This window comes from Botryllus schlosseri, chromosome 8 (genome assembly GCF_051294905.1).
Source record: "Botryllus schlosseri isolate E-star chromosome 8, Bs_hap1, whole genome shotgun sequence".
Classification (NCBI taxonomy): domain Eukaryota; kingdom Metazoa; phylum Chordata; class Ascidiacea; order Stolidobranchia; family Styelidae; genus Botryllus; species Botryllus schlosseri.
The window spans coordinates 4,066,867-4,091,220 of record NC_137243.1 but is presented as its reverse complement, the minus strand read 5'-3'; the positions used below and the strand labels follow the sequence as shown (position 1 = coordinate 4,091,220).

The 24,354-nt window shown below is 40.3% G+C and overlaps 1 protein-coding gene across 3 annotated transcripts in view; it reads right to left on the bottom strand.

The window, feature by feature from the left end:
• The window catches only part of LOC145444197 (inactive dipeptidyl peptidase 10-like), a 44,636-nt gene extending 29,744 nt beyond the window's left edge, over positions 1-14,892 (bottom strand). Inside the window, exon 1 of one of the 3 annotated variants that reach the window (XM_080322126.1) lies at positions 14,716-14,892. In XM_080322126.1, coding sequence (XP_080178252.1) covers positions 14,716-14,859 — 144 coding nt within the window. In that variant the 5' untranslated portion in view covers positions 14,860-14,892. Of the gene's footprint in view, positions 1-978; positions 1,243-4,833; positions 5,116-14,715 lie in introns of those variants that run through there. The other 2 variants (XM_080322125.1, XM_080322128.1) reach the window with 2 other exon arrangements.
• Between the last annotated feature and the right edge of the window lie 9,462 nt (positions 14,893-24,354).

Genomic DNA, 24,354 nt, shown 5'->3' with positions numbered 1-24,354 from the left:
TGTTTGTCTGCAATCCGCACAAAGGAGGACTTCGGCGGACAAAAGATACCGCAAGTTCAATTGAGTAAATATGAGTGACGCATTGACGATGTGGAGAGGCAGCACGTATTCCTTGGAAACATACAACTGGAAGGGGCGGGTTGATATTCGACTGTAAGTGTGTTATATCGATGACACAATCAGCTACATAAAAATTGAACTACACAGTGCCGTCCATGTTGAATGCGCACCTGAGCAGATTTGTTTCCCATTTGATGACTTCAATTTTAGCATTGTCGTGTCGATTGGCCAAATATACCAGAGACAATCACCGATTCGCGATATCATTCTGTCGCAAAGGCGCATACTAATGATAAGATCGTCGCGTTCGTTTTTGATGCGGTATGCCAATTAACAAGATTTCGCAATATTTACCCATTCACTGTGCATGGGATTCTTTTAAAATCCGATATATTTTTGCGAGCGCAGGGCGAGATATGTGTTTCGACATTTTCTATCCTTTGATGCCGTCGCAAACAATGCAGTTCTTAAACCAACCCATGTATATCGTAATAGGGTTACCATACGTCCTCTTTTAAGATGACTTGTCGGGAGTTGAGCCAGAAAGTCGACCTTTTTCTTTTGGTCAACCAACTACAAACTCGCAATAAATTTGCCAATTTTCCGGTTTTTACTCCGGTATTGTAAGTCTGGAAATTTTTAAAAAGTGTCCTCTTTCAGATTCAAAAAATATGGTAACCCGAGTATATCGCCAACAGTCGTTTTCCGGGCATCCATATATCGATATAGTATTTTATTCATCACGACTACCATGACGGTTCGTACAGGAGTCATATATATAACTTTCACCCGTCTATATACAAAATGGACTCAATTGAGGCCCATCACCCCCACCCATATCATTTCTCAAGCCGTACTGTCAAAAGATAGCTGCAGTCATACTCCGTTAAAACAAAATCATTATACTTGCAAGGATACCTTTCGCGCCCACTTTGCCTCCCGCGTAAATTTCTTATCCGACAAGATAGCCTGTTCCTGGCAGTGCATCTCTTGTTGCATGAGTCATGGACTAATGAACAGCGTTCAGGTGCTAACCAATCTAGCATTTTAATCCACCAATTCAGATTAAATGAGCGTAATAGGCCGTCCGATTCGGCCTTGGTATTAAGCTTTCATATCCAATTTATCGGTCGTAATTTTCCATAATGAAAGCATTAGCAGTTCCTTTCCCCAACGCTATGTTCGATGTAAAGCTGACAAGCGGGCGAATTAAGTGTTTTGTTTGATACGCGGGAGAATAATTAATGTTGCGGTGTAGCGGGGCGTAGAAATAGTGTATTTTTGTTCCAAAAGGACCGTGAGAATGAAGTGAAGCGTAGGCAAGCAAATGTATTACAAGCGCTAATTCCTGGATATCGTCACAAACCAGTTTACCATACGAATCCATGGCACTTTCTCGAACAACGCAACATCACTAGCAGTGCATTCACTCTTGTTCACATCGATCAGGGCGGCCCAAACTATTCCATTGGCGGATCATAAACGTATCCGTGGTCCAGTATGGATCACCAACTGATACCAACCGCCACAGGCCCAATCTAAGGCTACTCAATATACAGACTAAAGTCCATATTGGGGGTGGGGCTGCTCATTACTGGTACGATTGTTTTAGTTTTGGTAATTATGGTGTTTCGACATCAATCCTTATTTATACCAAGCTACAGCACTGTACCTTGTATCTTTGATCTGCCAACTTTTAACTCAGCCCACTTTCGTTCTAGGCTTTGTAAGATACCGCTTAGGCTGATCAGAAGCCATCATAACCTCCAACACTGAAGTAGGGATTCTGGAGTCGAAGGTGAAGGTATACCAAGACTGCACTGTTAATGTTTAATGATTCTAACAAATAATGCTCAATGAATTTATGTTTATTTACGAAATAATTTTAGGCCCCATTCGAGCTCGCCTCCGTATTGGGGGTGCTGGTGGGGGGTTCAAAGATTTAGAACGCACGCAATTATTCATCTCGAGCTATTATGTTGATACCACACGGCCATCCCGCGCGATCTTTGGACAAGGTTCTAACGCCAGCGATCTTTCTGGGATCGCGCTTAGTGTTGGGTAAAATATGCCTTGGTGTGCCTTTTGGCGCTGAAAAACTGATGCCTAATAGGATAAATAAAGCTCCTTTGACGAAATATCTACGAACTATAGCTGTTGAACGGACTATTTTGAGATTTCCAGCCATCCCATATCATATACGTCGGTGATATCGATTGGTAATCGTCCATAGGCTCATACGACACGTTTTTGGAAAGTATTTACACAATTACGGCACGATTTTACAACTAAAAAAAACACAATTTTTTTGAAGGACCTTTGTTTAAAACACTGTTTAAAACATGTTTTGAACAAAGTGTTTTAAACGACCATTTGTATTAAATGCAGCCCCATGCATAATTATAGTTATGACTAGATTGAAAAAGAGCAATTAGGCGACTGAAAAATCTCAACTTGCCTCCTGCTGTCTACACGCTATAATCTGGAAACTACTGTGTGTGTGTCTGGTCACACAATGTCACACGCTAATAGGGTTAATATCATAATCTTCCGAGAACATATGATGATTTCCAGTGTCATAGATCGATGCTACAAATTGGCAATCTACACGAAGCGTGACTTCAAAGATTTGAAAGGATGTTACACGGCGCGACTGCGTTAAGCATGGTGAAGTTCACGAAATCCATAGTTTGGTAAAGTTCAAAATATGGCTATGAACTTATGAACCGATACTAACATCTTCCACTTTGTAAGACATATATTTTGATATTCGCCGCAGGTTTGAAATGACTTATCTTACTGTATAGCACTATATGCGATTTCTACCCTTTCCCGTATTTCCATTAAAAAACACATAATTTAGAAATTTACGAATTGTTTTTAATTACCAAACATGCAGCATGTAACCAATGCGCCGCGATTGTACACTCGTTAGCTGAGTGGCTCGTATAGTCCTGTCCGTCTTATTGTGGCCACTACAGAAGCAGCGCCCTCGTATCAGTCGCTCTACTTTCAGATTCATGAACTCGCGTGTTTTGGATTTTCACAATCACTGGCGTAGCCAGGAGGGGGCGAAAGAAACGATGTTCCTCCCCCACATTTTTCCAATTTTTTCATAAATTGATATAAGGTTTAGTATTTTTGAGCATATGTAGTATTCAACTTGAAATTTTTCTTCGCCCTCCGCCTGATATATAGTCTCTGTAGTTTTTTAATTGTGGAGTGCCCGTCTCCTGATAGATAAAAATAGAAAAATAGGACTAACTAAAAATACGCATGAAGTACATAATTGAATATAACTGTATTTGTGTGTGCTACAAGCGTTTGCGGGACTATATATTTTCAATTGTCAATGTCAATCCACCATGACGTCACAATTGAATATTCGAGACGTCATGGTTTAAAAAAAAACATAAACAAGGGCCTTGTTCTAAACAGACTTGCATTAAATTTATTTTTGTTTTAAATGCAACCCTAGTTAAGCATATCACTATAGAACCACCATTACATGATGATCAATAACCCGCATTCGGGAACCAAAACTGCGTGGATAAGTAACATGGTGATGATTACCACGAACCAATAAACAGTTACATAAACGAAATATGATAATATTTCAAACACAGTCATTCTGTACAATTAATTTGTTGTCATATCTCGACATTTGCCGTAATCGCGGAAGCAGCCGGGAAAAAAAATTGATGAAAGGGATCATGCAAAATTGCAGAATCTTCAGAAATCTTCAGATACATCTTCAGGATGTCATTATCTCAGAACATCAAATTAGGGATGCGTAGAGTCGCTTCGCAAATTAGATTAGAATTAGATTACTGATATTTCGCTCTAATTTAGTGAAATTAGACAACTAGAATTATCTAGTTGTCCAGGTCTGTGTAATGATTACGATTAGGGAAATCAGGTAAACATATTGGAGACGCGATCCCGTATTTCAACAAATGCAGCTACGGAATTCGCTTTGGAATAATAAAAGTCTACCAAATTTCTACATAAATAGTATGATGCTATTTTCAAGAAAATATAATTTGTTGCTGTCTCTTTATCTCTAGCATACAATTAATATTTGCACCAGGCAGATTAACGGTTGCACGATGATTGAGCTAGATTTGAACTGAAACTTTGGGGGGTCCGCGGGGTCCGTGACGGTTTAAAAGGGATCCGCGAAGACAAAAAGGTTGAAAACCACTGGCGTAGTGGTATAATCCACAGCTGCAACACCAATGGGTTGCGGGTTCGTGTCCGAACGCTATCTCATCCGTGTACGCGTTGTCTTATAAAAGCCTAGAAGTGGGCCGTGCTACAAGTCGGCAGCTACGGAATAAAAATGAAGAAAACTGGCCTGGTGTAAACGGTCAATTTGACCGTGGTAGTCGATAAACACCATGAGTAGGCTACCACAAACAGCAACAGCACCACCCAAAGGGTACGCGAAAACGAAACCTATCTCAGGGTTATATCGCGGTTATACATCCTATACGTGACCATTATAAGTGCACTCCTTTCTACATCACTATGTGCAAGCATCATTTGGATTAAAATGTCGTGTTTGATTTATATCGTGGTGTAAGTCTGTATATTCACAGCCTGTATCACGGGTGGTACACGAGTGCGAATACAAAATTTTTCGTTGAGAGGATATTACGTAAGGTACCCTATAGTGTGTGATCGACCGATTGTACCCTGGGCCGTAAAGATTGCTCCCTAGACCTCAGCACAAATGCGAATAAGCTAACTATAACCGACACGTGAGCTTACCATTAAATTGAAATCGAAGCTGCCGGCGTCGTTTCCAGCCCCTACAGCTCCAGGAACTGAGTGGTTATTATTCTTTTGATAACGTGCCAGCGGTACCGATTTATGCCACGGTACTATCATATTTCTTTTCAACACCATTCTCATGTAAAGTTGATTAACTGTAACGAACTGCAATAAAAGCGCTATATTACGTACGGTGGCCATTACTTGAAATTCAACCCATTTTCTAAATTACCCTCATCAAATCCTGATCCGTCAATTTTTTTATAGCCTCTCCCGTCCAATGTCTGCGCCGGGAGCTTTCTCCTTATCTATCTAATTGATCTTATATCAATTTTATTAGTTCTTGAATTTCTCACATGAATTATACAGCGCAGAGCCGTACAATTATACAGTCCACTCACGGTCCTGTTTTATTTGGCGTGAAGTTCAAGCAGAAACTTCGTTTGACAAGTTTATCTCGTTGGGATATCTCAGAAACGTATTACGAGAAGAGTTCCTACACAATAAATATTTCATTGATGAAAACCACGAGTTCACTATAGCATGGAATTGTGGAAGATCTGTCCGCGGTTTCTGATACATCTCCAGTCTTCCAGGGCGTGCTAAATGGCGAATTGATCATCAAAACTTCTTCTGCTTCAAACGTTTAGACAACAGTTATACTTTTGCTTCGGCGTGTGAGATCAATATTGAAATTGAAAATGGAATTAAGAGATCAAGTGATCCCAATTTTATTTGATCAGCACGTCACAGATATGCAATTATAGACGGGGCCACCCGGTAAGACTAAATATCATCTTTTTATTGGATAGTATCGGTACATGTGGAACTCGTGTATAGGCCCTTATGTGACTGCTACAGTATTTTACAAGTTATTAGAATCAGCTAGTAGAGTGCGATACCCAAAGGTCGCTTTCGTGAACATCAACAAATGAACATGCTGCATATTGTCTGAAAGATGACATTTTGCGTTGGTTACGATCCGGAGCCGGCATACTAGGTTTATTCAAACAAAAAATTTTTCTTAAAATTTTACTGGCTATTCGATAAAATTGGTACGTTTGCCAAAAAAACGTTGCGCACCACATTTGGCTCAATTTTAACATGTAGAATTGAAGCTATTAGAGTCAGAAAAATTTCAAATTTACTATAAAAAATAAAAATAAAATATTCAAATTTGACTGGCAACGCTAGGAAATTGTTAAGTCGTCTAAAACACGATTTTAAACAAATTTGGCTCACTGGCAAACTCTGAATTATTTATTATAGAACTACCCACCGTGATTACTATTATTTAAAATCCAAACTTTTGAACATCAATAACTTCGCTTCTACCGTGTGCATGGAATTTAGTCAAATTTGATACGCATCGTATTTGTACACGTCTGTTTCATGTGATTGCCAGTAAATTTTGAAAATTACATTTTTCATTTTGTATATTGAATTCAAAATTAACTAACTCCAGTAGCCAAATTTGGTGTGCTGCGCTTTTAGCCAAGTCGACAATTTTATCGAATATCCTTTAAAATTTGAAGAAAAAAGTTCCCTACTGCATAGATCCGTGGCAGAGTACATATACAAAACCCAGATTGCATTAAGCTTACTGCTGTGATATCAATTCAACGTTTGAAATTACAAAATATATTCTTCTCATAGTACTGGTATGTCCAGCGTCCGACTGGGGGTTAATTGCGGGTATTAATATTAAACTATGACCCACATTCTCTGTGTTGAAATGGCGCCACCATATTGACTGATGCACCTCGTACGCCGAGTCCTAGTTGCAGGAGAACACAGAGGTACCCTCACTCCCTAAGTTTTCGCATATTACACTTTCTCCCTTGCAATTCTAACAATATTTCGTATCCAATATATAAGATTTTCGGGCTTGGTGCGATTTACTACTAATACAAGACTTCGCTTTAACGACATCTTGGAATGTGAGGCGGTAATGTGCAGTGCACTCTCTCTCATGCATTTTAGGCTCGCCAAATACAGCCTTCTTAGCAGGAGGTTTGAGCGCCTATGATCCAAGTATTGTAATGGTACGGCCCGCGATATCTTGCCAAGCTAGGTATGTGGCTCTTCAAGCCTTCACCATTCTTCGATATTCCTGATATATTATTCGAGATCATAAATTTTTTGATAAGGGATAAGGTATTATTCAAAAATAGACATATTATTAACATCATAGTACTAATCGCATTCAAACGCAGTGTCTTTGCGTCGCTGTAGTTTCCCGCTATATGCCTCATATAAACAAATGCTCTGTGCTTGAATACTACATCAGCGCACAATCCCCCGACTCTCACCAGATCGCCCGTAAGCAGCAGAAACACGAGTCATAAATCCATTACGCAACAGACTTTGGCGACAAACGGAATTCTATTCCATTTATTTATGACCCGATTGGTGGCCTGGAGTGCTGTAAGCCATTTCTTTGGTGTTAAATGATGTATGCAACTGGAAATCTCTCACGGGGCCAGAAAATACGACAGTCATTATTCCGTCGTTGTGTATAGAACCAGAAAGAACGTTGCAAAGAACTTACGTCACGCTTTGAGATCAAGGTCGTGATGCATCATTTGCCCACTGGCCCCCGTGACGAAGCGCTGGTCAGCAGCTAACTGTGTGTGGCCAATGTATCCTGAATATTGTCCGTGATGGTAAATGCATTCCGAACACTGTCATGTCATGTCGATGTTTGAAACGTGACTATAGAAATCTCTCTTCACTGCTGGAATTTATTAATGTTTCCAAATTGTCCCGGTGAAGTTTTCGGCGTCCAGTATATTCAAATGCATCTGTATTCGGTATTCGACGGTGGTATCGCGATTAAGAGTAACGAATATTCGGGGCAACGTTTCGTTACGGCGTGAAAAATTCATGAGCAGACCATAAAATTGATGAGGGCGTGCAAACCCGATTGAAAGCAACATAGTTGTCAGAGAATTGAAAAGCATCGGGCAAATGTCACTACATAAATCGCGGATTGCTGTAATGGATTTTAATCAAAAAACTTGCTTTTTCAAGGAATACAGCTACATTCACTTTTTGAGATAGCCAGAACGCTGAACAGGATCTTGGGCGAACGCGACCCTATTGCGGGTCGATGTTTTCAAAGAAGATTATGCTTGGAAGAATGGAACAGTGTTGCCAACTCCGGATGGAAGAAAATCGCTAAAACTGCTGTGAAAAATCGCTAGATGTCGCTAAATATTGAGAAAAAAGCGCTAAAAAATAGCGCTAAATCTGCTAAAGGTGTCAAATTGACAGTGTTGGGATGACTCGAGTCATGACTTGACTCGAGTCAGACTCGAGTCACCTTTTTCGAATGACTTGACTTGACTCGAGTCACTTTGCTAAAATGACTTGACTTGACTTGACTCGGCGTATCAAAAATATGGATTGACTCGTGACTCGGAGCAAAATTCACGAGTCAATTTCAAGTCATCAAGTAATCGATGTCGATAAAAATCACTGAATCTTGCATATGTTCGGATTGTTCGCGAAACGTTGGTGTAACCGCGGGAGCAACCAATCATTTAATGATCGTGCGTTTTACTGAGCCTCCATTGTTCCCTCACAAATAAATTGATCGCAAACGAAGTGATCGTAGCTTACAGCTTACGTTGTCGTAAACTAGTAAAGTAATTAATCTCTGTTTTTACCTTAACCAAACTTCTTGTTGTATTGAAATTGAATTCGAATATAGTTTATATTGTCCTCGGACATTGGCGCAGAGTCGAATTGTATCATATCTATTTGCAAATGGGTAATGTATTGCTTCCTATCAATTCGCATCTATTCTCTATTTTGGCTGTTAACTATAAACTGTGGTTTAGCAGTTCTACGTATATGTGAGCAATACAGCGCCTTCTTACGTGTATATTTAACTCTATATTCGTTCATCGGTTCAAAATCGATGACCACCCAATCTGTATTTCAGACAGCTAGCAAAATGCAATGACGATATCATGCCCCATACTTCGAAAAGGCAACTTGACTTGAATTGTGACTTGACTCGTGACTTGACTTGAATTGACTCGACTTGACTCGAGTCACCTCCAAAAATCGAGTGACTTGACTTGACTCGAGTCGCCTTTGAAAATCGATTGACTTGACTTGACTCGAGTCAAAATGTGCAATGACTCGAAATGACTCGTGACTCGAAGGTAGTGACTTGATCCCAACACTGCAAATTGAACCATTATATCGGTACATACTTGTCACTCGTCTGGGGCCAAAGTCACTTATCATATTTCTAGTTCATAATACGTAATAGTCATCTCTAAGCGGAATAAAACGTGTGCAGTGCATTTCGATATAGCAGATCGCTTTGCGCAATGACCGCTATGCGTGACCACTGATGACCAGGTTTGCAGGCATAACCGCTCACTATATAAGCGTGCCTTGCTCGATGCGTCCGTGAATACGTGGTGCGATGTACCGCGGTAATGCGCTTGACTTCTTCTCTATACTGTGTTGGAGTACTTGAACACGACATGCGACTTGCACAGACACAACACGACTTGAACCGGGTTTGCCAGCCACTATAAGTAGAGACCTTGAGAAAATAATTCGAGGACGAGCCCGGGGTATGAAATTTAAATAATCTGGTCTTAAACGAAAGCTAGTGTCAGGCTGATTCCGACAATACGATTTAAATTCTTGTCAAGACAATGGAACGACCTTAAAACATATATATCGGAGTCCGCACTCTGGTGACCGGTATGGCCAATGCAGTCGTCGGCCGGAACTGATCTATATTGGTTATTTTCGGTAAAAAAGCGCTAAATAATCGCTAAATACTTTTTCAAAAATCGCTAGATTTAGCGCTAGGCGCTAGATCCATATTTTTTGGCGCTAAACCGGATGAAAAATCGCTAGATCTAGCGCGAAAATCGCTAAATTGGCAACACTGGAATGGAAATGTGTTCAAAAGTAGTCGCATCTACTGTAGTCCATCAGCGACATCTAGTGACTGCCGTGTGAGATCTACGAGGTATCCAGTGGCATTTTTTATAACATGAATGACATTCCACTACCATTATTTGGATTATGATAGGATTCGAACTGGATTTTGCGCAATTTTGTGTCAGTCGGAACGGATACAGATCGTATTTCATATAAAGTCCATGTCATAACTGTATCTCAGCTCAGCTGTACAATTAGGATCAGCGGTTCCCTACCTTTTTCGGTGTCGGGGTCAAATTTAGAATTTCAGAGCACGGTCGGGGCCGCACGAATACCAGGGCAATGAAACGGACCCAAAATAGTCATCAAAATATAAAAATTGGCATTGTTCCGATCAATCGCTCGAAGCCATTGGCCATTGTTATCGTCATTGTGTTGCTGCGCTCCATTGGTCAGAGCAATCGACCTTTGGTGGCTATTTCGGAGCAGTTTTATTGCCCTGACGAGATTTCGATTCGTATTTTTGGAATCAGTACGACAGTAACTTTCAAATTATTCGGGCGCTTGGGTCGTGAGCTGCAGGACTACCAATTATGTTGCTTTCGGGGACATTTAGTGAGTCAGCTTTTATTAGCTAAACGCGCGAAGCGCGAAAATTTTCTGTAATTCATAATTGAATTGGTCAATATGATCGGGAATCGCATAAATATTGCTATCAATTTTTATCCTCTCTCTGCTCACGTAATCAGTTTTACAGGTAGAGCCGACGGAGTTGTGTTTAAAAAGGTAGGACCCCTCAATAATAATTAAACATCTCCGGGCGTATATCCGTTGGCAGGAACGAAAGAGCACTTCGTGAGCCCCCTCCCACCCAAAACAAAACTAGAGTGAAAACCCTACCCCTATCACCTTGTTCGCTTTTACCACGAAATTAGCTGTACCGTTAAGTGAGTCAGCGCCAAGCGCGAAATTTTCTATAATTTATGATAAAATCGGTCAATATTATTGGAAATTGCATATATATTGCTATCAATTTCTTGTCCTCGCTGCTCACGTAATCATATTTACCGGTAGAGCTATGTGAGGTGTCTTGGACACTGTAGAATCCGTTGATATGACCCCGTAACATGATGTTATTTCGTGACCTCCTGTCTGCTATATCAAAAAATATAGAATAGCCCAACCGTAGGCTACTAAACTAAGAGACGCACACTATTTCAAATTGGTATTTCTTCACTGAAATATAATTTGTTCCTGCGGGATGATATGTGTCTTGTGAGGTTCAGATTGCCGAGAGAGTATTTTGTATATATAACGAAGCTTCGGTCAGCATAAGGGCAGTCCTTTACGGCCAAGGTTTCTCGCTGCCAATCGTTCTGACATACTTCTTGGAGTCGCATGTTACATGGTGTAAAACTTAATATGACGAAATAATTTTGAGCCCCTTCGAACTAGCACCCCCCCCCCCAATTGGAGGGTGTGGCGTGCCGCATTTATGGTCCTGTCTATACCTATATATATAGTACTGCTCGTCCAACTGGAAAGTTAGGGCACATTGCATTGAAACAGCAGCGACGTCACGTTAGCGGTCTACTCACGACTTTCCTGCAATCCTAATTAAAAACTCCAGACTCCAAGCCAAGTACGTGCATTTTATAAATATAAAATTTTATTTCTTGTCAATACGCGATTTCCTAATATTTTGTGGGGGCCGCAAGAAGGCTATCTACGGGCCGCATGCGGCCTTCGGGGCCGCGGTTGGGAATCACTGATTAGGATTCTTCGACAAAGCTATTCGGTAACGATTTCCTGGATTGTTGGACGATGTTCTTCGGATAAAGAGGAATTGTTCCTCAGATACTCAAGCTGTTGGACAGACTCGGATTCTCAAAAATCAAAATCCACTCATTGTTGCCAATCATAAATAGTCGCCACAGCAAGCAGACACGAACACTACCAAGTTAGGGATGGTGTGAACCTCTGAAAGGTTCAGGTTCGTGTGAACGCGAACCTTTTTGAAAGGTTCTGTGTGAACACGAACGTGAACCTCATGACGTCACGTGACGTCATATTGCTAATTCCAACCCTATCTTTCGATGATGTGATAGCCTATATTAATGTACACGATACCTACCGACGACTCGGGCCACATAATGCCACATTTCCGAAGTAGGCCTACATATTGGTGTTTTAAATGTCCCCGAGGGTGGAGATAATAAAGTTAGCTGATCCGAAAGAATGCTAATCGTGTGATTAAATACTGCTAATCGGTGCGCATGAAGTTGGAGAAGGTTACGCGCGATGATTAGTCGCGGTGTCCCGAGTTTACAATCAAGTGACGTTATCTGTTGCATCATAATCCGAAAATGCGTTATACGTAGGCTGCTAGTTGGTGAATGAAGCAGCAGCCTGCTAATGACGGTACTGCCACTGTAACAGGTAGAATTATCATCATCGCGAAATGAAAGTCGTGTCCAATTCGTACGGTACAGCTAAGAAACGGATATCGCTTTGCAATGGCGGGTAGGAATACATAATTCGTTGATTGTTTAGTGAAGCGATAACCTAGGAGACAATAGTCACGGTCATTATCCGGAATAATTAGACGTAGGAATGGTACGCAGTTTCTATAGATAACTAGAAATCTACAGTTGTTCCAGTTTGTTAAATCATGAGATTAACACTAACTTTATGCGCCGCGATCAACCGGTTTCCTTAATCCTGGGTAGATAAATCCTGACGAACGCGCTAATCAACTTTATTGCTAATCCAACTTTATTGTCTTCACCCTAAATGTATCAACTGAGGCAATTAAAGGATATAATACTCTCATAAAATCAATATCTTCCGTCGCTTTGCCAACAATTTCGACGAGGACTTACCAGGGAACATAAACTTACGCCTTAACGGTCGAGACCAGACCGGACAATGTATTCGGCGTCTGAGTATCGCTACATTGATATTGAGCTGAGTGTAAAACAGGTTTCTATACTCGCTTCAAATATTACCCCATTAACAAGTTATACACAACACAGCAGTGGCCAACACCTCAATCGTATGGATTTGGTTTTATTGATGTAGTAAAGATATGAAGTCAAGATTGACCCCGTACGCCTGCTAGATTTTTTTTCATCAGAAAACGGTATCAACTTCATTGATTGGTTGAATAAGCATAATTCGCTGACTACGCAAGTACGCATATTGCTCGTGATGTTTTTGAATGCGGGTCAAACTCACAACAGAGAGTCACTCAATATTCACAAACGGAAACCTGGATATTTCGAGCAAACTTTTGTAACAAAGCAAGTAAAACATTTGAGATTGTCAAGGTGCATGCTTGTTTAGTGTTGATTTTTAATGCTGCCAGCGCCATGTATAGAGTGGCCCGCAGTTGAAATGCAATAAATATGAACCAAAGATGTTGTAATGAAGTGAAAATTGTAATATATGAAAAAGGTTCACAGTGTAGAACCTACCAAGGTTCTGTTGTGAACGCGAACCTCTAAATTTCCGAGGTTCACACACAGAACGCGAACGTGAACCTCACGTTCACACCATCCCTATACCAAGCAGTGTTGCCACTCTAGGTTCCCGGAAAAACACAAGATTATGTCGTGAAAAAACACTAGATTGGCGAAAAAAAACACTAGATTAGTAAATTGCAGGAAAAATTTGCCCTTGACAAGTAATCATGATGACCAAGGTACAAATCCACAGATAAGAAGTGTTCCACCCATGAATTCGATACATATGCATGATATCCTGCATGATTATTCAACGAAAATTAATGAAACGAATTCAACAGCGCAAAAAAATCAAATTTGTCGCTTTCGCATTGTGCGGCATCATGAAAATTTTCTTTCGATTGTACAGCACCCATCAAAAGCTGCATAAGTACCTTTTGTGGGGCACCTTGCTCTCTACCCACATCTTCAATCAAAAAATGGGGAGGTTTCCATGTGCAGCATACTCCAATTCCACGAATGCAGTGGAATGTGGCAATGCCAAGAGATTCGTCATGAGCTTCCCCAGTAAATGGAATTTTTGATTCACCGAATCCATTGTGCACAGATTTCAATTTCAAAAATTCTGTTGCAGGGCATTGACTGATAACCTGCAGCTCATTTTGCGATCTTGCCAAAGTTCAAGTTCATCAAATAATATCACAGAGGGAAATTGCACAGCTAGAAGAATGATTGATTTTACTATTCTTCTTCTTACTATTCTTCAGCCTGCTTACATTTTTAAATATTTATTGATGACGCGAGACGCGAATTGAACAATGCTTAATTAGCACGAGTTCCATCAATGCAGCGGGCTGGATGATCCGCAGGATTTCCGAAGGATCGTATCGCTGCAGCCTGAATTATATTTTTATTGCAATTTTGTTCAATAAAACTGTGTGTCTGTCTCGGCAAATGAAAATCTTGCCCGAATCTGCAGTCTGAGTTCAACAAGAAACGACAGAGCATCAGAGCGAAATCGCTCTTCATTTTTTCGGAGACTTTCGCTCATAAGTACGGATTCACACCGCACCCTGTTACGTAATAATTGCTTGTTACTGCACCACCACATCGAATTGTTGAAAACAAACAGAGCCAGATACACCAAATCGCCTCATTAGCGAGAAATATAGCGTATAATTTAGTAGTCTAACGTTAGAATATTAATTATTTGCATATAGTTGCAGAAAAACACTAGATTAGCAAAATTTTGCGAAAAAAAACACGAGAACACTAGGACGACCGAAAAAACACTAGATCTAGTGTTAAAACACTAGGAGTGGCACCACTGATACCAAGTATAACATATATTTTCATCCACTAATGACCTCGTCATCACAATAGGTTGAGTTTTAACACCATTATTATGTCATCACTTGGATGACAGCTAATATGTAGCATAGTTATTTATCACGCCCATCACTAGTTGGCGTTAGGCGATAGTGGACAGCGTACTCACCTCCTCATTCTCATTCTTCACAAACTTTTCTTTCGGCAGATACAGGTATCTTGCGTGTCTGTTGTAAGTATTCCTGCTGCCGAAATCGTCGGAGATAAGAGCTGCGTGCGACGTGGCAGTAGCCACTTCCGTTGCTACGTTCATGTGAATATTATATTGCTACCAGGAATCTGAATTCGGACGAAATATCTCAGGTAATGTTCGAGATACCAGTAAGATGATTACTACACAAGGAATGATCCCTGCAGATCATTTGCAGTAGAGGGAGAGTAATGCACACTAGATCCCGACAAGGTCGTAACAGATCGCGAAAGAATGCGAACCAAATTAAATTCATCGTTATCCAACCGTGACTGATAAAATTTCCTAGTGTTGAAGCGAGTCCTTCCGTCTCCGGGAGCTTTGACTACACCAACAAAAGACTATCTGGATTCGACGCTGCGTGGAACTAAGTTATGACAAGCATCTTAACGAAATATTACGTGATCTGAATATGGTTTGCTGGATATCGAAGAATATCCCCTGGACAGTGTTGGCGCTCTAGCGTCTTTGTAAAAATACTTGAAATTGTAAGACATTTAAGTACTATCGACTTACGTAACTTATCATATAGGCCCAGTACAATGCATACGTGTAGACGTGAGTACCGATGATTAGTCATAAAATTAATATCGAATCCTCGAGACATGAAACGAGGGTGCATGACTGGCTCTTCACTCATGAATCTGTCGGGACAGACAGACAGACAGACATTTTATTGCTTCGTCAAACATAAAAAGTTGACTGGAGGTGACGATATGGCCTATAAACGCCTTGTTATACTCGTCACCTCCATGGCAGTGAAATAATCAAGTGCACTCATCCCAATAAATATAACAGTGGACGGTCTGCAACATGAAAGAAAATAATAATCACAAATAGAAGAAAATAATAAACACAAATATATAACAAAGACAGTAGCCATGGCAACATACTAGGTAAAGCAATATGAAGTCAATAAATAGATGTATAGGATAAATGCTTGTATCTCCCCGGATAACGTTTGTTTCCATATACACTTGACGCACATTCCCATTGCCCATTCATCCTCGCGGATGAATCGCTGCAACATAATATCCGCATTTCATCCACGATGTATAAGCTATCTCAATATGATACACGGTTCAATGGCTAGAATTAATCTATATATGACGGCAAGCTAAACTCAATAAGCAAGAGTAACACATGACAGAGTAGCTTGTCGAACTGAAAACTTTAGTGATGTGTAATTCATACCAACTCGCTATAGCACTGAAGCGTGCACACGCACCTAAGTCGAATAGTATTCGGTCCTATTAACATTGTCCACATTTCGGTGAAGTCGATACGAATCACGGGAATTTAACACTGCGTGGCGCATTATTTTCATTCCGTGTAGTTCAGTATAATGATGAAGTGGGTGTTGGAAAACGTGAAATCTCCCATGAAAACCCGTACAACACAGCAGATTTTAGTATAATAACTGTCAGGCCTTTCCAATAGGAAAACATTCATGGAGGTACAGAACTTCAATATACAATTGAAACATATATTCACATTGCAATAAACCCGAATATCGTCGGCTGACACTCGTCAAGGATATAACCGTCAGTAGTGTAGTCGATCGGTCTGGGTGTGCCTTGGGCGCTTATGGCGGGGTGGCGAGCGGCTGGAAAACCGGGGGTGGCGAGCGGCTCCTTATACCTTATGGCGGGGTGGCGAGCGGCTATTGTGTCTTATGGCGGGGGTGGTGAGCGGCTCTTATTTCTTATGGCGGGGGTCGTGAGCGGCTGGAAAACCGGGGGTGGTGAGCGGCTTTTATATCTTATGGCGGTGGTCGTGAGCGGCTATTGTGTCTTATGGCGGGGCCGCGATTCGCCATGTGTTCTTATGGGTGCGGTCGTGATTCGCCTTTTCGGGTATAGGCCGCGGTCGTGATTCGCCGTGAAAACTCGTGGTCGTGACTCGCCTTTTTTGCTATAGGCGGTGGCGGCGATTCGCCTGTCGTGTATTCTTACGGGTTCTGTGGTGATTCACCATGTGTTCTTATGGGCGCGGTCGTGATTCGTACTTTCAGGTATCTCTCGCGCGGTGTTGAATATGTACGAGTCGCCAACAATAACCGCACAAACGGAAACGTGGCTTGTTGTGAGGATTTACGCAGTGCGTGCGACAGACGGCGATTCGAATATCAACAATAGTCGCGTTCGCAAACTAACACTTCAAAAAGATGTGAAATATTTGTAAAATCCTACGATCGCTCACAAGATACCACTTCCGGCAAATCGATCTATCACTCAATACACAACCGAAGTTGAATTGTAATTGAATGCGTAAATTTATCACCTCGACATCAAAATTCGAAAACAACAACTTGACGCTTTATGTTCTCACTCTAATTTCATGATAAGTGTAATAAGTGCCGAATAACAGATACATCACCGGCGAGACTTGAATACCAACAAATTGTCACTTATTTCTATTCTAGCCGTAATCCTTTGTGAAGTTAACGCTTATTCAAAAAGGTGTGAAATAGTTTGCAAAACCCCGCGATCACTGACGAGATAATGTCTCGGACATACCCATCTTTCACGACTTGGTGTCATAGCCATACCGATCGCTCACGCGGTGAAATTTTAGTAATCAGTTTGTCACAGAACTAGATTTCACTGGTAAGATTTAATAAATACCGACTATCAGAACCATCAGTGTGGGTAACTTGAATAGCAACAAATTGTCACTTATTTCCGACGAGAAATTCACTAAACCGCAGTACATTGTGTGATTTTGAAAACAGATGTTTGCGCTTGCGTTTTGATATGTGCGACCCACTAACTACATCCGTTTTGCGAACACGGCTTGTTGTGAGGATTACGCGCGCGCCCTATATTTCGAATGACCTGTGCGCTGAAGTGCGAAATAGTTTGCTAAATCTAGTAATCAGTCGCAAGGTGTTACTTTAGTAATTAGTTTACCATAGAACCGGCGTAGCCGGTGATTCGAATACCGACAAATTTTCACTTATTTCTGACCCAACCCTAATCCTCTGTGAAGTTGACGCTTATTCAAAAAGGTGTGAAATAATTGTAAAATCCTAATCCGAAACCGATTATTTTGACTTTGGCGTAGTGTGCATTGAGATAGGATTGACAAACATGACTAGCAACTTCCCCACAGTCCCGTTTCGATATTATACACACATTGATTTGAAACAAGTAATGTAACATTACAACTCTATTCCCGATCCAGCTTTCCGTTTGTCAAAGAGACATTTTAACATCTTACCATACTCAAAAGAATTATTCACAACATTAACAAGTGTTTAAAATCTAGTTTTCACTTACTTGGCTATATCAGTACAACTCGCAAACTTGAATTAATTCATCTGGTTGTATTCATAGGACCGATAATTTTTATCCAACTGTAAAGGTCGTTATACTATTCTGTAAGACAGAGTATTTACTAATCGGTGCATATACGATTTGACTTGGGCATATTATATTTTGAGTATACGAGATTTGAGTGTCAGAACAATAACTGAGAATTAAATTATCACAATTGAATCCATATACGACAGCGTAAAAGATATTGGGATGTCAGCATCTCTTTACGGTTATAGTTACAACCACATTACCTAATTTACCCGACCAACTCGTCATGATCATTCCCGAAATCAACACAAACATGACTACTGACTTGAGTCAACCACAAAACAGCATCAAGTTTTAAATCCACTTGTAGCTTACGGCTTATTTGAATGCGGGTTATGTTTTGTTGTAATTGAGTGTACGGAAATAGTATTACGTCTCGACATCTCACCATCTTACCATACTCAAAGAGTCAACCACGAAAACATTGTCAAGTAAATCCGTTACCCAACCAACTCAAACAGTATCAGTATGAAAAACAGCCAAACATACACGAATCCATACAATCACTAAAACCTAAAATCCATAACAAGCTTGGTTGTATTCATATCCCTACACATCTTTTTTTATTCAGCTTGAAAAGTCGTTACTATTCTGTAAGATAGAGGAATTACTACGCGGTATATTCTGCAAGACAAACTAATTACTACCCGGTATATTTTGTAAGACAAAAGTAATTACTTCTCAGTATCGGCGACTTGAGATTAACATAATATGTTTGAGTATACGAGATTTGAAAGTCCGACCAACGTAGTTGAGAATTCATTTCTTACAATCGAACAATGGTGTTATATTCAAAGTTATCATGCTGTGAACATAAGATTGACACATTGATTTGACATATGAGATTTGTAATAGTTGATCATTACTTTATTATTAAATTATTTGCGTTAATTAGACCCGGCGTTATGGTAAATGTTATGACAGCAACAAACTTTTCAGTACCAATGTTATTAACACATTAAGCTGTAAAACTATGTAAGTCTGAAATGTTCTTGATAGGAAAATTACTCCACCTTGGTAAAAATCACTCTGCGTATTGCGGATATCAGAAAATATTTCCAGTACCCAAGACTAAAGATGAAACGACAATTTCGTTTGCTGATTAACAACCGGTACAATACTTTATCATCATAATCCGCGGTGAGAATTGAAACACTTTCGCGCATTACCCGGTGTCAAGATATCACACTAGGTGAATTGACATACCGCCGCTTGAATAATACCTAATCCGTTCGCACCATTTCACATACTTTGATCATTACAAAAGTAAATTGTGATATGTTTGTTAGATGCATTCAATTCAACTAGAAGTGTCTGGTACACAACAATCGTAATATCGAAAAAGTACTTGCCACACTGTTATTTGCTAAACGTGTTTTGCATTGTTGTTCATTTGTAGTATTGATTGTTTTTGAACCCCCAAATCATAATTCCCGACATGAAACCAAGCCGCTGAAAGTCGTTACCATCACGAAGATACAATGTGCACGATGTTTGTCAAATGTGTCCTACCTGGCCAACAGAAAACAATTTTCACTCACTCGAAATGAAACCAATGTGATGGTCTCCATTCGATATTTTGTTTGTGTCAAATATACTTTGCAATGAACACATTTGCGTGGTTGAGCTTTGCCATCATCAAGCTGGCATTTGTATCGTTTAATTAACCGACATTTAGCGATTGGTGAACATACCGAACGATACACAGTCACTTCGAAATACTCCGTTGATCGTAATTTCCATCATCATAATAATCGAAGTACAATTGCTTCGAATCGCTAGAGTGGTTGAGCTTTACATCATCAGACTGCCATCTGTACATCAAGAATACATCCGCCTTGTAACTGGGTCGTTTACCTAACCGAGTTGTATGCACAGTTTGATATTTAGCGATTGCAGAACATACCATTTCGAAATACTGCGTTGATCTCAATTCCTTTGTCGTGATAATCGAAGTATATTTGTTTCGATTTCATAAAAACCAACTTTTCTATGACATGATAAATTTTTGAAAAGTTATACTTAGAAGGTTGGTGCATATCACGAAAAATAATATACCACCCATATTGATATTGCTACTCCATTGATCGGTATTTTCACGCGAGTCGATTTTCAAATGAGTAAAATTTATTACATGAGTTTCTCCGCTTAATGTAAATGAAAACTCAGTCGTCTTTTAACATCACAAAGACATTGATAAAAAGTAAGCAATCAAACACAACACTAAGTACGACACTAGTTATTGTTCCACACATCTCATTTCATACTAAGTGTATACGAAAGATATTCATGATGCACGAAAATATTCGCTCATGCTACAAACCTATAGAATGATTGGTGGTGCAAGGCCAGCACAATTGTGGTATCCATCCGAGTTTAGTTAACACAAATTTATTACAACAGAGCCACGTAAACTTTCGTGAAAGAAAAGCATACTCACTTTCAGAGGGTTATGTCAATGCCATAGCAGTAAATCAAAAATATTCCTAACCCTTTGCACACCGGTGACAAATCATACAACAAACATTTTTTGTGAGTCGAATTGTTGTTCAGTGTCAAGTCTACCTGTTGAAAAGTGCATTAAAACAACACAGTCACAATTCAATTAAAACCACGAATTTATTTTCATTTCGTCACATACAGAAAAATAAATTTTCTTTCCCCAACACATACTTGTAACCAATCGCTTTCATTAAACACACAACTCCATAAAAGTATTTACTTTCTACAACATAGACATTCCGATGTAGTCAAGAAATATTAAAACGGACACGACACGACTGAATGTAAGGGGATAGAAGTCTATCGCATCGATTTACATGTGGTCTTCGCTACGGTTTCAAAAAACGAATCATCTATTTTGCATTGGTCGAGACCGAGCGAGCCAGTTACATGTATTCGCGGTAATGATTTTTCTTGTCATATGCGAATGATAGGTTTGCTACTCCGACAAATCAAATCAACAAACAACAACAATCTTCTGACGATCATAATAGCAATTTCATTTGCCACCCCTTCGTAATTGTACACGCACGAAAAGTATATTGTACAACTCGGCAACTACGTTTAACAAGACCAATCACACTACCAGCGTTGAACGCAAGATACCTACCCAAGTCAAAAATATCATACGGGTTTGGACAACTGACGTTTACCTGTGTAAAATTATCATTTTCACTTGGCGATCTATCCTTTCCTAGAGTAACAAACCCTTGTCGTTTACAAATCTATTTTTTTTTCCTACAACAAAAAACTATTTTCACTTGGAAAAATACTTTTACCTAGAGTAACTAATCATTGTCTTTTAAAAATATATTTTCTCCCTGGGTAACAAACCCTTTTCGTTTGGAAAACTATCATTTACCTGAGTACCAATACCGTTTTCACTTGGCAGTCCGTCGTTTACCTGGCTAAACATATCATTTTCACTTGGAAATCTATTTTTTCCCAGAGTAAGAAACCTTTTTCACTTTGAAATCTATTTTTTCCCTGGGTAACAAACCTTTTTCACTTGGAAATATATTTTTCCCCAGGTAACAAACCTTTTTCGCTTGGAAATATATTTTTCCCTGGGTTACAAACCTTTTTCACTTGGTGGTCCGTTATTTACCTGGATAAAAATATCATTTTCCTTTGGGGGATCTGGCGTTTACCCAGTGTAACAATACATTTTCTCTTGGTCATCTAGCTTTTCCTAGAGTAACAAAACCATTTTCATTTTGAAATCTGACAAACACACCTGACAATTTGATATTTTTGTATATTGTTACAACGGATAGCGACAAAATATACACCAACAACAACTCCAATACATTTGTGTAATCGCATATTCACTTGTGCTGATGCAGCCCATCAATATCATCGGTTACCCGCATGCAATATCCTCTTGTACACCGAAATGCATGTTTTGGAAAATTGGACAATAGGCTTCGATAGTTCTGTGATGTCCGGGTTCGTGCTTTGGATTTTCCAGAGTCAAAATGTCTGAATAAAACACCTCCTCGACGATGGTTGGTATGTGGATAACGGGGTTCGGAAGACGGTTGGATTTATGTCACCCATCGCGATAACAATTCCAGGTCGAGTTTTCCCCCCCGCATGTTTACTATATTGTGTCTTTATTGGTCAATGTATGTCTCGACATTCAGATTGAAATCGGAAACCCTGATAAAGTATGTAACCGGATCCGGATATCAACTCTGAATCGATAAACCAATGAACAATATTCAAAGTAAACATGTTACATTCCACGAAAAAATACCATCCAGACATACGTCGCGCTTGTTTGCCCACAACAGTATACGCGTAAATGGAGGTGTGTGACATTGCATGCAATGTGTTGGTATACAAACATCGGGGAGTAAGCCTTCGATCCACAGACATTATCATAGCCGGTAATTTTGATGCAGATCGAATGTCACCCGATAACAATACCAATAAGCCACATTGCAATGACTCTGAGTCCGCGCTATTACATCGATATTTCGACACCGTTCACTGATTTATTCGATGGTGTTATCGTGTTGTAACATTACAAGATAGTCATGATCCTATCTGTAGACGGACCATCATCATCATCATCATTGGTTTATTAGCAATTTTATCAGTTCAATACACCACAAAAAATGCGATACAATGAAAAGACAGGAAGATGTCGAAGCGACAAGGAGTAGTCTATGGAATCTGACACCCACCTTGGCCTAGGCGATGTAAAGAGGAGGCATGCACACTGAATGAAAGTAAAGAAGATAGTATAGAAAAAGAATGCGACAAGAAATAGGGCGGCATGTCATGGGAAGCGAGATCGATAGGTCAGTCGTGGTCCGGTAATCTTGAGGATGGACTGTATTTATTTAGTAGTAATTGTTTGTATTTCGACTTGAATGTGGACATGCTCGTCGACTGTCTGATGGCCGGCGGGATACTGTTCCACACATCAGGTCCGGCATATTTGATGGAGCGATGATCTTTTCGGTCGATCACATGATATTTGGACGACGTGGACGCGCGTGTGTTGTACTTGTGCGCTTTTGATTCAGAGGTAAAGAAGTCATTGAAATATTCGGGGCAACGACCGCAGTGAAACTGATACATAAACTTGGCGATTTCTAGTTTCCGCATATCTTCTATGTTTAGGACGCCAAATCTCTTCAGCAGCGACTTATTGGATGGGCAGCCAGGCCCTTTTGGAGCCCTAGCTATGATTCGGAGTACTTTATGCTGTAGTTTCTGCAGTGGCTTGAGTGCAGTTTTACTGGCAGCCCCCCAACAGAGGATGCCATAATGTAACTTCGATTGGATTAAGGATTTAAAGAGTATCAGAAGAACCCATGCTGGCATGAAGCGCCCAAGGCTGTAGAACAGGCCGCACTTCGGTGATAATTTAGTTTCTAGGGACTGAATATGACTCTTCCAGGACATGTTCGAGTCCAGTAAAACTCCGAGATATTTGGCATTATCTGTGTTGGAAACGGGCTGACCAGCGATATTAACGGTTAGGTTATTTTTTGAATTTACTGTCAGCAATTGCGATTTCGAGGCGTTTATGCAAAGGTTGTTCTGGGCCGTCCACTCATGGACTTTGGGCATTTGGTCACCAGTCAGGGCATCCAGCTCTGCCGTCGAAGATGCGGAAGAGAGGAGGTGAGTATCATCAGCGAACAGTGTGGTGTTCAGTGAGGAGGTTTCAAAAATGTCGTTGACATATAAGGTGAAAAGGACCGGTCCAAGTACTGAGCCCTGGGGCACACCACAGGTCACCGGGTGAGGAGAGGACAAGGTGTCTGAGATCGCAACCATTTGTTGGCGTCCAGTGAGGTAACTTTTCATGAGCTCAAGTTGTGGGCCCCGAAGTCCGTAACGCGCCAATTTCGAGATGAGAATTTTATGATCTACGCAGTCAAACGCTTTTTTTAGGTCGAGAAAAATGCTACATCCCACATTTCGCTTCTCTGAGATATCATAGTACTGTTCGGCCACTGTTAGGAGGGCATGAGCGGTTTGGTGTTTGTTTCGGAAGCCAAATTGTTGAGGGGAAATGACAGACATTTTGGCGAGGAATGAGGACAGGCGGGAGAGGAGCAACTTTTCGAATACAATCCCGATGCATGGGAGAACGGATATCGGACGGTAGTTGGTGACATTAGTTCTATCCCCAGCTTTGTGTACAGGGACTACTCTGGCTTTTTTT